This window comes from Chelonus insularis, unplaced genomic scaffold, assembly GCF_013357705.1.
Source record: "Chelonus insularis isolate UGA/USDA-ARS -01 unplaced genomic scaffold, ASM1335770v1 scaffold_367_pilon, whole genome shotgun sequence".
Taxonomy (NCBI): domain Eukaryota; kingdom Metazoa; phylum Arthropoda; class Insecta; order Hymenoptera; family Braconidae; genus Chelonus; species Chelonus insularis.
The window spans coordinates 150,017-165,736 of NW_023276794.1; the positions used below are offsets into that span (position 1 = coordinate 150,017).

The 15,720-nt window shown below is 29.1% G+C and overlaps 4 protein-coding genes across 4 annotated transcripts; 2 read left to right on the plus strand and 2 right to left on the minus strand.

Moving 5' to 3' along the window:
* Nucleotides 1-84: 84 nt before the first annotated feature.
* LOC118073810 (protein DPCD) lies at nt 85-1,007 on the minus strand. Its single transcript, XM_035094525.1, has 4 exons — nt 947-1,007; nt 619-821; nt 261-497; nt 85-189 (listed from the first exon to the last, which is right to left on the minus strand). The coding sequence occupies exons 1-4, from the start codon at nt 1,005-1,007 to the stop codon at nt 85-87; spliced, it is 606 nt and encodes a 201-aa protein (XP_034950416.1).
* Nucleotides 1,008-1,120: 113 nt separating this feature from the next.
* Nucleotides 1,121-2,624, plus strand: LOC118073802 (replication termination factor 2-like). The gene is made up of 4 exons (XM_035094517.1): nt 1,121-1,231; nt 1,309-1,537; nt 1,644-2,024; nt 2,107-2,624. Exons 2-4 carry the CDS (start codon nt 1,469-1,471, stop codon nt 2,578-2,580), a joined length of 924 nt encoding a protein of 307 aa, XP_034950408.1. The 5' UTR covers nt 1,121-1,231; nt 1,309-1,468; the 3' UTR covers nt 2,581-2,624.
* A 577-nt stretch (nt 2,625-3,201) lies between these two features.
* On the minus strand, nt 3,202-4,026 carry LOC118073804 (membrane-bound transcription factor site-1 protease-like). The gene is made up of 2 exons (XM_035094519.1): nt 3,631-4,026; nt 3,202-3,548 (listed from the first exon to the last, which is right to left on the minus strand). Exons 1-2 carry the CDS (start codon nt 3,971-3,973, stop codon nt 3,259-3,261), a joined length of 633 nt encoding a protein of 210 aa, XP_034950410.1. The 5' UTR covers nt 3,974-4,026; the 3' UTR covers nt 3,202-3,258.
* Nucleotides 4,027-14,404: 10,378 nt separating this feature from the next.
* LOC118073811 (replication termination factor 2-like) lies at nt 14,405-15,514 on the plus strand. Its single transcript, XM_035094526.1, has 4 exons — nt 14,405-14,473; nt 14,580-14,769; nt 14,868-14,959; nt 15,143-15,514. The coding sequence occupies exons 1-4, from the start codon at nt 14,405-14,407 to the stop codon at nt 15,512-15,514; spliced, it is 723 nt and encodes a 240-aa protein (XP_034950417.1).
* Nucleotides 15,515-15,720: the final 206 nt, after the last annotated feature.

Below are 15,720 nucleotides of genomic sequence, written 5' to 3' on the forward strand. Positions count from 1 at the left end.
CTTCTTTGTTGGGTCGGTAAAAGAATTGTCTACAACTATCGGTATTGTAGGAAATTTGATTTCATCTTATTGTTGGTTGATAATCTAGCTTGTTGGACATTGAGGATTATTATCTTTTAGTACTTTTACATTTTCAACTTCTTTCAAGACCTCTTTTTCTAACTGTATCAAGCTTGGAGGTTTTTTATACTATAAAAAAAATTATTTTTAAAAATAAAATATTTAAATGAAGTAAGAAACAGGTAGTTTGATGTACTTACTGTGATAATTAGAGTATTAAATTGATGAGTGAAGCTTAAATTCTCTTTTACCGGTTTCAATCCAACTCTTTCCAAGTCTGGTACAGTTAATTTTTTATAATATTTCTTATTAGTCGTTTTAACAACAATTGAATGACCATCATCGTCTACTTTAACATCAAATACATCTTTGGGATATGGTAAATTACGTATTCGCCATTCTAAAGATGTTTTGGTAATTCTTCTGGTAACAAATGGCTGCAAAAATAACCAACAATGATAATTATAATAAATGAGAATGATTATTGCATACCTCTGATTGCAGGGATCACAATAAAATTATTATTATTAGGAATGATTATTATCAATTGAAACTTACAGCATTTGAACTCTCTTTTATCATAAAGATCTCATTATTATCTTTTCGAGGTTCTGGGTCTCCAATTTCAACTGTCCATCCAGCATCTTGATTCAACTTTCCTTTTTCTTTCCAAGCTCTTCTTACAACTATACTGGTGTCTAAATTATATTCTTCTACTAACTCTCGACCATCATGTAATAAAAAATGAACCTTCTTCTTTCCTAGAACAAGCAATGGATGATCAAAATTACATTTAAAATATTAGAGGTTATATTATTTGTATCAGATAATAACTTGTTTTCTAAAGACTAAAATTGTAATTTATAATTAAATAAGAAATACTAACCATCTTGGATAATTCCTGTTTTTTTAGCTGATTTTATTAAAGCCAACCACTCGTTCACCATGACTAACAAGAAAATATAAACAACCTTGTTGTTACTATAGAAACGCAGACCTTTTCAGGCCCGAGTCCACCATTAGCAAACTGCTAATCATAGCTGCCAACTTCTGCCTGACACTGGCACCAACCCAAATAAATTAAAAATTAAAGAACCTGATCATAACATACATAACCTAAAATTTGTTATAAAAAAGTAATGCAAAGTTACTGTGCAATTCGTGTAAACAGGTAATTATAGATTAAATAAATTGCTGTTAATATTTAAATAAGTTCTTTAATTTTTAATTTATTTGGGTTGGTACCAGTGTCTGGCGGAAGTTGGCAGCTGTGTTCAGCAGTTTGCTAATGGTGAACTCGAGCTGATCGATGCTCACTAAAGTTTGTTTATACAATAAAATCGTGTAATTGTTTATTATTCATATCTTTTGTTGGATTTATAAATTAAAAAAACAATTAATTATAATCATGGGTTGTGATGGAGGTACGATTCCCCGTCGAGATGAATTGGTGCGTCTTAAAAAAAAGCCAGAACAGGTAAGGTTAATCAACTTTATTATCAAATACTAAAAGCAATAATTAATTTACTACGTCTTATTGTTTCTTTTATTTATTTAACAAATTAATTTTCTTACATTTATAGAAAGATAAAAATGCAGAGTTAGCTTTCAAATGGAAACATTGTACAATAAAACAATTACCATTGCAATCTCCAATTGTGAGTTGCAGTCTTGGTAAATTATACAGCAAAGAAGCTGTCATTGAAGGATTGTTGGATCGATCAATTCTTCCAGAATCAGCAGTTCATATAAAAACATTAAAAGACGTCAAAAGTTTGAACTTAACCCCAAATCCAGCTTACGATGATGCTAAAATAGAGAAAGGTGATGATTACAGTCATAATAAAAGTCCTTATATTTGTCCTGTCATAGGATTAGAAATGAATGGAAAGTATAAATTCTGTTTCCTTTGGACTTGTGGATGTGTCATGAGTGAACGAGCACTTAAGCAAGTTAAAACAACAGTAAGTACCATCATATAACACAATTACTGCATCAACTTTCTACATAAACTCCAATAAAAACTATTCTTTCATTTATTCGTAGGTTTGTCATCAATGTCAGACTCCCTTCGAACCATCAGATGTCGTCATAATGAATGCTGAAGGTGATGATTTGAATCTCATGATTGAAAACATGCAAACAAGAAAAACAAAAAATAAAAGCAACAAAAAATCTAGCAAGAAACGTGCTAATGCTGACAGTCAACAAGTTGAAGAGGAAAAAGATCAGCTTGATGATGTCATGAAAGCAAATAAAACTCTAAATGATTCGAAACCTAGTTCAAAAAAAATTAAAACTGAAGGAGTGATGAATGATAGTACTAGTTGTTCAAGTATTGGAAGTACTTCAAAAAATATTGAACCTCAGGATCCAGCGTTTAAGAAAATCAAAGATAATTATAGTGTTGCTAAAGATCCAAATGCTTCAGAAGTATTGAAAAGTATTTTTACCAGTCATAAATCTGCTAAAGAACAAACAAAAGCTCATTGGGTTACATATAATCCATTTTACAATTGATAAAAATATTGTATATATTAATAATATAAAATGTCTAATGGTAATTGTTTTCTACGTATTTATTTATTAAAAATTAACAATTGTAATTTAATATTTGATGTAAAATTAATTTTTAACATAGATACAGTAGGGTCTATGTATTTTCATCTCTATCTACTTGTAATTAATTCAGTTTAGACATACTAAAATTATTTGTCTTATTCATTTAATTATTCTAATGAAAATTTTCTAGTTGAAAATACATGGATCCTACTGCACAATAATAATAATAAAAATAAAATGATGACAATTTAAATGTTTATATCTGAAATATTACTTATCAAAGGATGGCGACTGATTTTATTAAACAACACATAAAGATATAAAATAAATGAAAACTCCGAATTTTTTATTATCGGTAATATATGTGAAAAGATAGGATTAAAAGTGAGAAAGTATTGGCAGTTGATATCCCCATGTGTAAGTGACAATAAGTGTTAATATTAATTTTCATATCAGTAACAAAAAATAATTAGTGTTAAAACATATTAATAACAACAAGTAAAAGTGAATATATTTAATAAAAAATATAAAGCTTTTATGTAGTAGAAAAAAAAGTTTATTTTGGTAATTGTCTAAGAGATCATTCCAGCTTTAGCATTTCACAACTTCAATTAAATTATAAAAAATAAATATTAATTACATAGGAATTGATTCGTTGAGTGGTTGAGAGATGGCATAATTAAGTACTGGACAAGTTGGAAGTAGCTGAATAGCTTTATTATCAATATTATCATTCTTCAACACTTTACTGTGTCTATACAAATGATTCCCTTCCATCCTTTCCGGTAATATGCCAATTTCGAGTTTCTCTGATATTATTTCTGATTTATGGCCTAGATGATGAAGGTTGTCATCCATAAATATCGAAGGAATGTGACCTGTTGCCGTGTATTCAAGAATTGCATCTAACATCCAAAAACATGATGCTGAAAAAGATAATTAAATTTAGAAAAAAAAGAAACTTACTTGATTTATAACTGAATAAATAAATTATTAATTAATTCTTACGTTTCCTATGATTACTATCATCAATACAATTCGAATCACCATAGACAACTAATTTTCCTCCGGATTTTTTATTATTATTATTAGAATTGATTTGATCTTGATTAAAATTTGGATTCTTTTGATTATTTTTATCAATAACATTATCACTTATCTGATCTTGTTTTTCTGATAACAATGTTAAATGTTCATTTGTATCATTACCAGGCTCATTGGCTACTTTAAGTTTCCCTCGAGTATTTTCAACTTGATATAATCCAAGTATTGGAACTAAAGAAGTTGATTCCAAAGTTCTGCCAATCAATAAATCTTCACCTTGATCTTTCAATTTAACAGACAGAACCATTCCATTGGTAGGAAATCTAGCAATTGTTGTCCCAGATGCATTAAATATGATAGCAAAAAAATGTCTTTTTATCTTGCTCTTATGATCAAACTAAAAAAAATGCATTGTTTTTTTAAGCACAGAGAAGACAATTACAAATTTGCACATAAAATCATGTTATAAGACGAATATTTATGTTATTTCATATGGAAATAATAATTTTTATTTAACTCATTTTTCAAACTTAATGTAAACAAACGTTTCTACTGAAAAAGTTTTCAATTTAATTGAAAATTAACTATCTTTCGTACATTAAATTCGAAATTAAATTCTCTTGCCCCAAAAAATAAAATATGAAATGCGTAATAATAATAACGAATGTTCATAAAAAACTATAATTACCGAAAAACTATTTAATGATGTTATTAGATAAGCTCTCAACATTAAACTTCCACAGAATCTAATGTCTGCTAATGAAACAATATCATGTAATTCACCAAATGAATATTTTTTTCCAAATAGATTTGTTTGAGTTGCCAAAATGATTGCTGTAAGTGCAGAAATGCAAGCAAAAACACTGATACCAATGAGTGAACGAGTAGTCATATTCATAGCTAGACTTAAAGCACATCGTGCATTCATACTTCACAAAAACCTGAATTTTCAAAGTCCTTGAAATCTGGGACCTTTGTGAGCAAGTTGATGCTCTCATGAATTATCATTCGACTTAAAAAAAAATTTAATAATTAATTTATCTACTCTACATTGTTAATTGAGTCATTTATAGTATTATTGTCAATTTTCATTCCTTAAATATCAAAACTATCGAAGATATTAATTTTTAATAAATAATATTAATTTTTAAATTAATAACAATAATTGTGATTTTAGAGGATTTGAAGTGTAAGTAGCAAGATCAGAACATGAGGGAAAATATCTGCATGTTTTTTGCAGAGAGACTATTCCGAATCCTTGAAGCTCACGGCAAAATTACTTTGTACCTTTACTTCGAGTACTAAAACGTTCAAATACTTGGATTTGGTGTTATTCTTCTTAGAATCAATTGCAGCTTTTCAATAAATCCTATGATTGTTAACTGCATCTACCTCACAAGTCAACAGTAGTATTGTAAAAGAAATGGAGTTCTCCAAACTATTATAGTTTTGCGAACAAAAGTTAATCTTATGTACAGTCATTATAACCATTGACCTTTCGAGATAGGAATGTGGAAATCTACCAACTTTATCGCCGTATTTGGTTACTTCTAAAAGTTTGTCAACGCCAATTCATTGTTCTGTTTTATTTTACAATTGAATTATTGGCAATTCAGCACTACCCTAGTGCTTCAATGGTCAATACCACTTAGGCTGTTTTGGATACCTGGATAATATGCGGGCAAGGTAAAAGTTGAATAGACAGATATATGCGGGCTACATTAAGGGTGCTTTCCATTTAGGAACACAGCTCGACACTATTTCGAGTTGTGTAGCTTTGTGTCCCACTTGACCGTTCCATTTAGAGACGCAATTATACATAACCGGATACAGGCAAACTAGACACCAAGCAACACAATGTGTAACACAACTCGACACAGTGTCCTAAGTGGAAAGCACCCTAAGACAAGCTGTAGCCATTTAACTTTAAACGTGAGTGTCTTAATAAATAGGGTGGATACCAATTTCTTAAAATATTTAGTCAACTACACTAACTCCACCTTGTAGGATGGATTTCTCGGACGATTTTCACGCCTATATAATGCAAATCGCATGTACTCGGCATGTTCCATGACTTGGTGGGAAGTCAAAAGTAGCCGATCGACCTAACAGTTTTCAGGTAACGCTCTTAAAAAAATATCTATGAACCTGGAAAGTACATATAAGTAGCCTAATTATTTCAAACATTGATCATTTACTCATATAGTAAAGCATCATTCTGTATGACTCAAATTTATAAAAACAGTGTTCACGTAGTTTCCATATTGAAGCGATTATCAGCCGAGTGAATTATTATGAAAGTTAGAGCATTAATATCAGTATGGCATATTGTGTTGTTTCGGGGTGCAAATCTAGACATAAAGTGAATCATGAAAAGAGCATTTTGTTCCATGTACCAAAATGATATCAATCTACGGAAACAATGGCAAATTGCGATGCGTCGACAAGAATGTTTATTACAATAAACAATAATTGTCTTTTTATATTCCAATTCACTGTTCCAGTTTGTTATCTCACACATGAACTATAGGCGTGGAATTAAGTAACATCGGTGTTACCGCCGGCCTAACGTCGGGGTTGTGTGTAAATGCTTCAACAAATTTTTGTTAACACCGATGTTTAGTCTGCGCGTAAACATATCAATAAGTAAGTATAAATAAGTTAAGAAGGGGGAAGGAAAAATAATAATATTATTTATTACAATTAATTTATTCTAAGAAACTATTATTTATTGTAGAAAATAGATTGTTGTATACATTCATAATAATAATATTTCCTGTATGTAAATTTATATAAAATACATTGGATAAAAATTGTTTTGTGACATTTACAATGTCATGTTATTTCTAAAAAAAAATATAGTAATGATAGAAAGAAAGAGGTCTGGAGGGTCCAAGTATGACAGCAATTCCATTGGATCCACTACATTAGCTGGCAATAACTGAAATAAAAAAAAAACAATCAGTAAATAAATTGAAAAGATTTCATTTTCGATTTTTTAAGATTATTTTATCTAAGATTAAAAAAGATTACGAATATTATCTCAATAAAATTACTAGAGATTTAGTTTATTAATAGAAAATTAAAACTATCCCTATTATATCGACGTAATTTATTAACCATTAGTAAAAAGTTAGAGTTTGACACAAAAGTTACATGGTAGAATTGTTAGAGTGCATATGGCACAAATGACCGCCTGTCAAAAGAAGCCAAGAAATTCTTTGAACATCTTTTAAACATCATTTTATTTATCTCAAAATAAATTTCTATCTCCTATCTTCTTGGTGAATTTTCAAAAATATTAATTGTTAACTTTAAAAAAACATTGTATAAACATAAAATTTTTTTTTAAGGAGAAGAATGTAAATACTATGGTCAGGGAATTACCTGTTGATTGGTAGTGGTTGGTGTCCTCCCGAATCAAGTAATGACATTCCCGCATAACTGGTGATATATTATGATGTAATGATGAATTTTGAGGTAAATGACGACTGCTTGATTTCCTGAAATAAAAATCACAGTCCCGATTTCTTTCCTGACTCCTTAAATTACCACCTCTTGGCGATTCACTGCGAGAATATGATCTTGATCTGAAATTAGACAGAATGATTCTATAAATTTTTTGAAATTTATATTTTAATTTCTAAGACAAAGGAAATTAAATATACCGGCTAGTGGAAAAGCTTCCGCTGCGAGATAATCTTCTAGGAGTTCGGCTACGTTAACATAGTGTTCTTGATGACCTTCTCTTGGGAGCTGGACTACGAGATATACTCATACGGGATGATAGAGGAGAACGTCTTGAAAATGATCTAGATCGAGATCGTCATCGTTTGCCCAATCTTCTTTCTTTCAAAAACTTCCAAAGGATCATCAATAACTCTGTAAATAAAATATTAAATATTAATAATAAAAACATTCAATTTATTGTCAATACTTTTGGAGTTAAAATGATTTAAGAATTATAATTACCCATTAGTATTTCCATGGTGATACTTGAAATCCAATCCTGGAAAAGGATGAGACTACATGGCCATGCTATGTCCCATGTATGGATCAGGTAAAAATAGTGATGGAATTGATGGAGGTGGCTGATTGTAGTTTGGTGAAACAGCCATTCTATCTTCTATCATAAACCGATTCATAAAACATAAAAGTCATCACAGCATTGCGTAGTAATGGATTTGGTACCAAAGCATCCGGTGAGACATCTTTTTTATTACATTTGGGACATTTATGATCTTCTGACTCCAACAGTAAAGTACGAATACATTCATCGCAAAAAGAATTTCGACAACATGGAATTATCGCTGCATCAGTTAATAAACCTCTGCAAATAGTACAGAGTAAGTTTTCTGGTATTTCTGATTTTTTTACTCCAAGGTCTTCAGATAATGGAGAACGTTTTTTTTTACTGTCCGTGTAGGCTTGATGGTCGATTACTGGAACTGCATATTGACCTGTTGAAGTCATCAAAGCACCAGGAACTGATGGCCCTTCAACTGGTACCATGAAACTTCGAGGAATACCAGTGCTTTTCTTGATCTTACTACGCTTCGGATGTGAGTTAAGAGGACAATTTTTAATCCAATGTCCTCGCCGATGACATTTATAACAAGTGTAATTAGATGGAGGAGCTCCAAATTGATTAGCACCACGGATTTTCATGTAATTAGATGGATTATAATCTTGAGTTGATTGAGCCATCATTGCCCGAATTTTATCTTCTTCAGAACCATTTAATCGTGTCAAATCCGCTGCATAAATCAAATTAGACACTCTTTTTGGATTGCTCGATAATTGCGATTCTACTTTATCCCAAGATTTTTTTTGCTTGCCTATTATTGGAACTCTAATTACAATTAAACTCGTGTTTTTTGCAATCAATTCATTATCATCTACATAATATTCTTTAGTCTGAGCATTGCTAATTTGAAGATCAAATGTTACATTTTTCCCCAGACATTTTTGATGAAGAATTGCTTTCTTTAGGTCAGCAACAGATATATATAATCCATCAAACGTGACAGTATCATAGTCCAGGGCAGATTTGAACTTGTAATAAACAGACATCTTTGATCCAATATCCACGAAAACCTAACAAGGAAATAATGGAAATTTAATTCAACTGAAAAATTTATACAAAAAAATATTTATTATTATTGTTTTTGATTTATAAACGCGTTAAAACAATTTAGAAATTAAAAGACTCTTTAATTTAATAGGGGGAAAAGATTAATATTGTGAATACTTTTTCGAATTTAATTACTGATGAATAAATCCATTATCTCACAAAATTTGGTAAATTTATTAGGGTTTTTTCACGAAAGGGTGAATAATAAAAAGAGTAATATACAGTGCAAAAAAATTGGCAAAATTATTAAGTGATAGAAAAAAAAAAATTAAAATGAGGTATTTTAAGTATTATAATCTAATTATGCATAAACAATTTATAAAACAAATGAGTATGAATGAATCCATAATTTATAGGAATTTAAAATTTATGAAGGAATACAAAAATTCGCGAAATACCAACATCAGTAAGAATAAGTTAAAATATTAATAAAAAATAAATTGCGTATAAAAATTAATGTAAATACATAAAGATTAAAATATAATTGGAGTACTTCCTCGTTGATGACACTGTGGCAAGGAAATTTAATTTAACCGTAAATTATTGTTATTGATTTATAGACGCGTTAAAACGATTTAGAAATTAAAATACTTTTTTATTTAATAGGAGCAAAAAATTAGTTTTGTGAATATTTTTCGAATTTAATTAATGATAAATTAATTTATTATCTGATAACAATTGATGAGGGTTTTTTTTTCGCGAAAGAATGAATAATGGTTGAAATAATTATAGTGTAAAGAAATGAAGCCGAATTGATAAGTTATAAGGAAAAATAACAATGAGGTATTATAAGTACAAAAATCTAATGATGTAAAAACAATTAATAAAACAAATGTACTTGTAAAAAAATGAGCACGTACGAATCTATAATTCATAAGAATTAAAAATTTAGGTGCAAACGCAAAATACTGACATCGGTAGAAATGAGTTAAAATGTAAATAAAAAAATAATTGTGTATAAAAAATGGGGAGACTACGGTTTCCGTGGCGCCGCGATTTTTTTTTGCCTCGCAAAATTGTTGTAACTTGGTACAATGTACTTGCAGGGTGATTCTTTTGCAGTAAACGGTGCGGCCGAAGGCCGCCACCAGAGAAAACCCTCTAATTCTGTAGTCCAAAATTATGCCCATGTATAAGCCCATATAAACCCAAAATTTAAAGTATCAATATCTCGAAAACTAAGTGAGATATGAAAAAATTTTATTCTTCATTTTCGTCTTATTTTGGACTGTTCTATCGAAATTCATTATCATTTCGTGGCGCCACGGAAACCGTAGTCGTGCCTAAAAAATGACATAAATAAAGATTAAAATATGATTAGAGTACTTACTCGTTAATGATATTGTGGTGGAAACGATGAAATTGATAATCCAATTCTTTAACAGCTCCTAGCAAATTCACTTAATAATGGATATCACTTGTAACAATGTTTATATTCCTTCACAATCCTGATTATGGTGAGTAAATACTTCACAATAAATCACGAAGAAACCACTTTTTGTGTATACATTCAACTGACACTTTGCTAGACACTTAGAGAGATTTTTGCAACAACCACTTGCTACTGCCGTCGGCCGGAGAATGAAGAAGATTCTGTGGACAGGCTTCATTTGGGTTGACGAATGCGCAGTAGCGAAAATCATGGTGGGACGGACTGAGAGTCAGAGGTGGAAGGCCAATGAGCTTGAAGCTTCAGGTTCCCCACCACTTAGTTCCTCCTTCTTCCACCATTTTGGAAGATTTGTATGTTATTTTATTTTATTTAAATTTAGCATATTTGTAAAATATTTGAGAAAAAGTATTTAAAATACTTCCAAATTAAATAATTGACTATTTGTATTTAAATACAACATTTCTTTAATTTATGTGATTTTGCGAATACTTTTGATAATATTTTTTGATTTAAAAGTGATGTACATATAATTCAACTCAACAGAATATGTAATCATAAAAAACTAATTATGTATAAATTATTGAGAAAGTTTTTACGATAATTATCACAATGCAAATATTTATTTAAATACAAAAAATAAATAATTTCATTTAAAAGTATTTAAAATACAAATACTTTAAGAGTATTAATTAAAATAAAGTGTTTTAAATAATTTTTCTCAAATACTTTACACGTATGAAATTTATAATTAAAAAAAGGGATAGATATTTAAGGTAAAAATGTACGTATAAAAACCATGAATAAAATTCAATAAAATTATAAATCTTACTGGAAACTTTTGAAGAAGGATTAAAACAGGAAAATCATTGCAAAATTTTCACATGCATATTGAGGGTAGGGGAAAATGGGGTAAAGTAAAACACCAAGAAAAATGTAAATTAACAAATAATTATTATATTAACAAATGTTAATAATTTTTAATGCATCAATAAATTGAAAAATTATAAACTAAAAGTTAAATAGGTATTTTGAAACTCATTTACTGCACTGATAGAAGTATTTCTTTGTATCTAACATAATTTATTAGCAGCTAATAAATATGTTATTTGAAAAAGAAATCGAATGAACATTTGTTTACAGTTGAGAATTTATTTATTAGAGTAGATTTATTTGGCTCGATGAATGATTTCTTAGCTGCTAACAAATATTTATTTCTCATCTAAATACTATGATTGGGCTCGATGGTAAGGTAGAATGACGGTAAAGCATAATCAAATGTTAGGTTATGTTATGAAATAACTTTTATTATTGAAAATTTTTAAATAAAAAATAACGGTTTCGTAATGATTAAAATTAATATTTTCTTTTAAACAATAGCTCGACGAGCAATTACATTATAACCATTTAATTTCGTGTGAATTTTTGATGGTTTATAAATATAATGACATCAAACAGCCCTTTGCAAAGAAGATTTATTACCTACAAATAAATCTTTGTATGTATCAAATAAATGTTGTAAAATAATTTTAATGAATTCATTTAGTCCCACCAAATATATTCTTCTATCAGTGTGAATTAATACATTTACACGAGTGTTTCACTTTGCCCTTTTTTTCTTTTCTATAAAATTATCAAAGTCTTTGATTATTTTAGACTTTATTTACTGAGTTATTTATTTATTTGGCTAGTACTTTATTTATTTACTCATTCACTTTATTTATTTACTCACTGATCTATTTATTTACTTGTTACTTTATTCATTTCCTTACTTATTTATTTACTTATTATTTCATTATTTACTTATTTAAAATTTAGAATATGTCACAATTCAATTTATCCATCTTTATTGCAATGAAAATGAATTTAGTCAATTTATAATACCGTTTATATGATTCCATAAATTTTAATTTCCTGGATTTCCCATCCTAATTGTCATTTAAAAGTGTCTGAGAATAAGGACTGGTATTGTGTTAGTTGTCTATTCTATTTTGAAAGTGTTCGGATCACAGACAGATAAATCACCAGTAATAAGGTCTACCAAATAAAATCTTATACCTCTCATTGTTACTTGCATGAGTAATCGCTCCGGAAATGATACCTGAAGAGCCACTTGGGCTCGGAAATGTCACGTAACCGGCCTCTAGTTAAGTACATTGTCTCTCTAAATTTCTGACTCTATTATTATCATCTATATTGCACTTTAGAAAGTTCGACAAGCAGTTGTAGTTGTAACAATCTAAGTTTGCATACCTGGGCTAAAAAATATAAAAGAAAGTAAAATTGGACTCATCCTATTAACTACTAGGATTAGTCAAATTTCGTTTCTGTTCAAAATAAACATCACAACAAAACAATTACGTCATTTCATTTTTATCGTTAAGTAGGAATTTCCATGTATGTTTTTTGTATTCTATTTTAGGATATAGAAGGGGCAAAAGAAAATTCCAATAAGAAATTGCAACCCCAGCACCAAAAAATCAAGTTGTTAGTTTTGGCCAGTGTCCAGTAGTTTTTCAATAGAATAGACTGAGAAGCTTTCTTTTTTAAACAAACTAGATCAGATAGAAGAAGGATAGATAATTGAAGCAATGATAGGATCCTTTTCTAGCATTATGTTTAATGCGGGATAAGTAGGCGTAACGAACAGCCCAGTGTGTGCTATAAACACAAAAACCAAACTGATTCAGGTAAACTTTCTGCTGCTCCTTTTTATGGAGTCAACGACAAAATTCATTTATTAAAAAACGATGCTTATATATGTTTTTTCAAAGAAATATGGTTTTGTTTTGTGCTTAATTGCGCGTGAGGAGGAGAGACAGAAGTATAGTAGTAGTATTGGAGAATTATCAAAGGCAAAGGTTGCAAAGAAGTATTGAAAAGAATTATTCGAACAGCATTAGAGTCTGGCAAGGAAGATAGAGTCAGGCAAGAGAGGACGACTTAAGTCCTAAGTTCATCTAGGACTTTAGGCAGGAATGAGCCAAATGGCGCTGTTCGCTTCTTTTCGCTTGTCTTACAGTACTGTCTTAGAGGACTTTAACGGAAGCAGCTGTGTTTTTTTTGTTTTTGTTTTTTTTTTGTTTTGTTTTTGTTTTTTTTGGTTTGTTGTTGTTCCTTTTGTTTTTTGTTTTTTTTGTGTTTGTGTGTGTTTTGTTTTTTGTGTTTTTTTTTTTTTTTTTTTTTTCTTTGTTTTTGTTTTGGTTTTTTTTTGTTTTTTTTTTTTTCTTGGGTGTTTTTTTTTTGTTTTTTTTTTTTTTTGTTTGTTTTTCTAGGTTGGGTTTTTTTTTTTTTTTGTTTTTTTTTTTTGTGCTTATGTTTTTTTTTTCTGTTTTTTTTTTTGCGTTCTTTTTGTTTTTTTTTTTTTTTTTTTTTTTTGTTTTTGTTTGTTTTTTTTTGTTTTGTTTTTTTTTGTGGTTTCTTTTTTTTTTGTCTGTTGTGTTTTTTGTTTTTTTCTTGGTTTTTTTGGTTGTTTGTGGTTTTTTTTTTTTTTTTTCTTTTTTGTTAGCGGCGGGCAGTTTTGTTTTCTTTTTTTTTGTTTTGTTTTTTTTGTTTTTTTTTTTTTTTTTTTTTTTTTGTTGTTTGTTTTTTTGTGGTGTGTTTTTTTTTGTGTTTGTTGTGTGTCTTAGGGTTTTTTTTTTTTTTTTTTTTTTTCGCGCGCTTTTGTGAGCGCATCTGATCAATTACACCACCTAAAGTACTTTCAGGTAATGTCCGAATGATAAAATTAAGATTTAAAAGACAAATAATAAACAATCCACTAAAATGATTAAAAATTGAAATTATTTTTAGGGAATTTTACTTATTTTTAGCAACATATCGGAGAAGCTCTGTCTGAAATTCCTTCAACTCCATCAAAAAGCAAAAAGGTGATAGGGACTCCAAAAAAAAATCCATCTAAACGCAGTCAATTAAGTTATTAATTTGGAAATATTTTGGAGAGAATTAAATGATAAATATTAATATCGTACAGAAAACAATAATATCAAAAACAATTTATTAAATTAATTTATTGAGGCAGCATCCATGTCGCGTTTAAAAGGTATTTAAATTGTTGTAGATGGCGTCACTGAATACTAGTATAACCTACGCAACATTGACATATGTGATGATCGATGCTCACTAAAGTTTGTTTATACAATAAAATCGTGTAATTGTTATTATTCATATCTTTTGTTGGATTTATAAATTAAAAAAAACAATTAATTATAATCATGGGTTGTGATGGAGGTACGATTCCCCGTCGAGATGAATTGGTGCGTCTTAAAAAAAAGCCAGAACAGGTAAGGTTAATCAACTTTATTATCAAATACTAAAAGCAATAATTAATTTACTACGTCTTATTGTTTCTTTTATTTATTTAACAAATTAATTTTCTTACATTTATAGAAAGATAAAAATGCAGAGTTAGCTTTCAAATGGAAACATTGTACAATAAAACAATTACCATTGCAATCTCCAATTGTGAGTTGCAGTCTTGGTAAATTATACAGCAAAGAAGCTGTCATTGAAGGATTGTTGGATCGATCAATTCTTCCAGAATCAGCAGTTCATATAAAAACATTAAAAGACGTCAAAAGTTTGAACTTAACCCCAAATCCAGCTACGATGATGCTAAAATAGAGAAAGGTGATGATTACAGTCATAATAAAAGTCCTTATATTTGTCCTGTCATAGGATTAGAAATGAATGGAAAGTATAAATTCTGTTTCCTTTGGACTTGTGGATGTGTCATGAGTGAACGAGCACTTAAGCAAGTTAAAACAACAGTAAGTACCATCATATAACACAATTACTGCATCAACTTTCTACATAAACTCCAATAAAAACTATTCTTTCATTTATTCGTAGGTTTGTCATCAATGTCAGACTCCCTTCGAACCATCAGATGTCGTCATAATGAATGCTGAAGGTGATGATTTGAATCTCATGATTGAAAACATGCAAACAAGAAAAACAAAAATAAAAGCAACAAAAAATCTAGCAAGAAACGTGCTAATGCTGACAGTCAACAAGTTGAAGAGGAAAAAGATCAGCTTGATGATGTCATGAAAGCAAATAAAACTCTAAATGATTCGAAACCTAGTTCAAAAAAAATTAAAACTGAAGGAGTGATGAATGATAGTACTAGTTGTTCAAGTATTGGAAGTACTTCAAAAAATATTGAACCTCAGGATCCAGCGTTTAAGAAAATCAAAGATAATTATAGTGTTGCTAAAGATCCAAATGCTTCAGAAGTATTGAAAAGTATTTTTACCAGTCATAAATCTGCTAAAGAACAAACAAAAGCTCATTGGGTTACATATAATCCATTTTACAATTGATAAAAATATTGTATATATTAATAATATAAAATGTCTAATGGTAATTGTTTTCTACGTATTTATTTATTAAAAATTAACAATTGTAATTTAATATTTGATGTAAAATTAATTTTTAACATAGATACAGTAGGGTCTATGTATTTTCATCTCTATCTACTTGTAATTAATTCAGTTTAGACATACTAAAATTATTTGTCTTATTCATT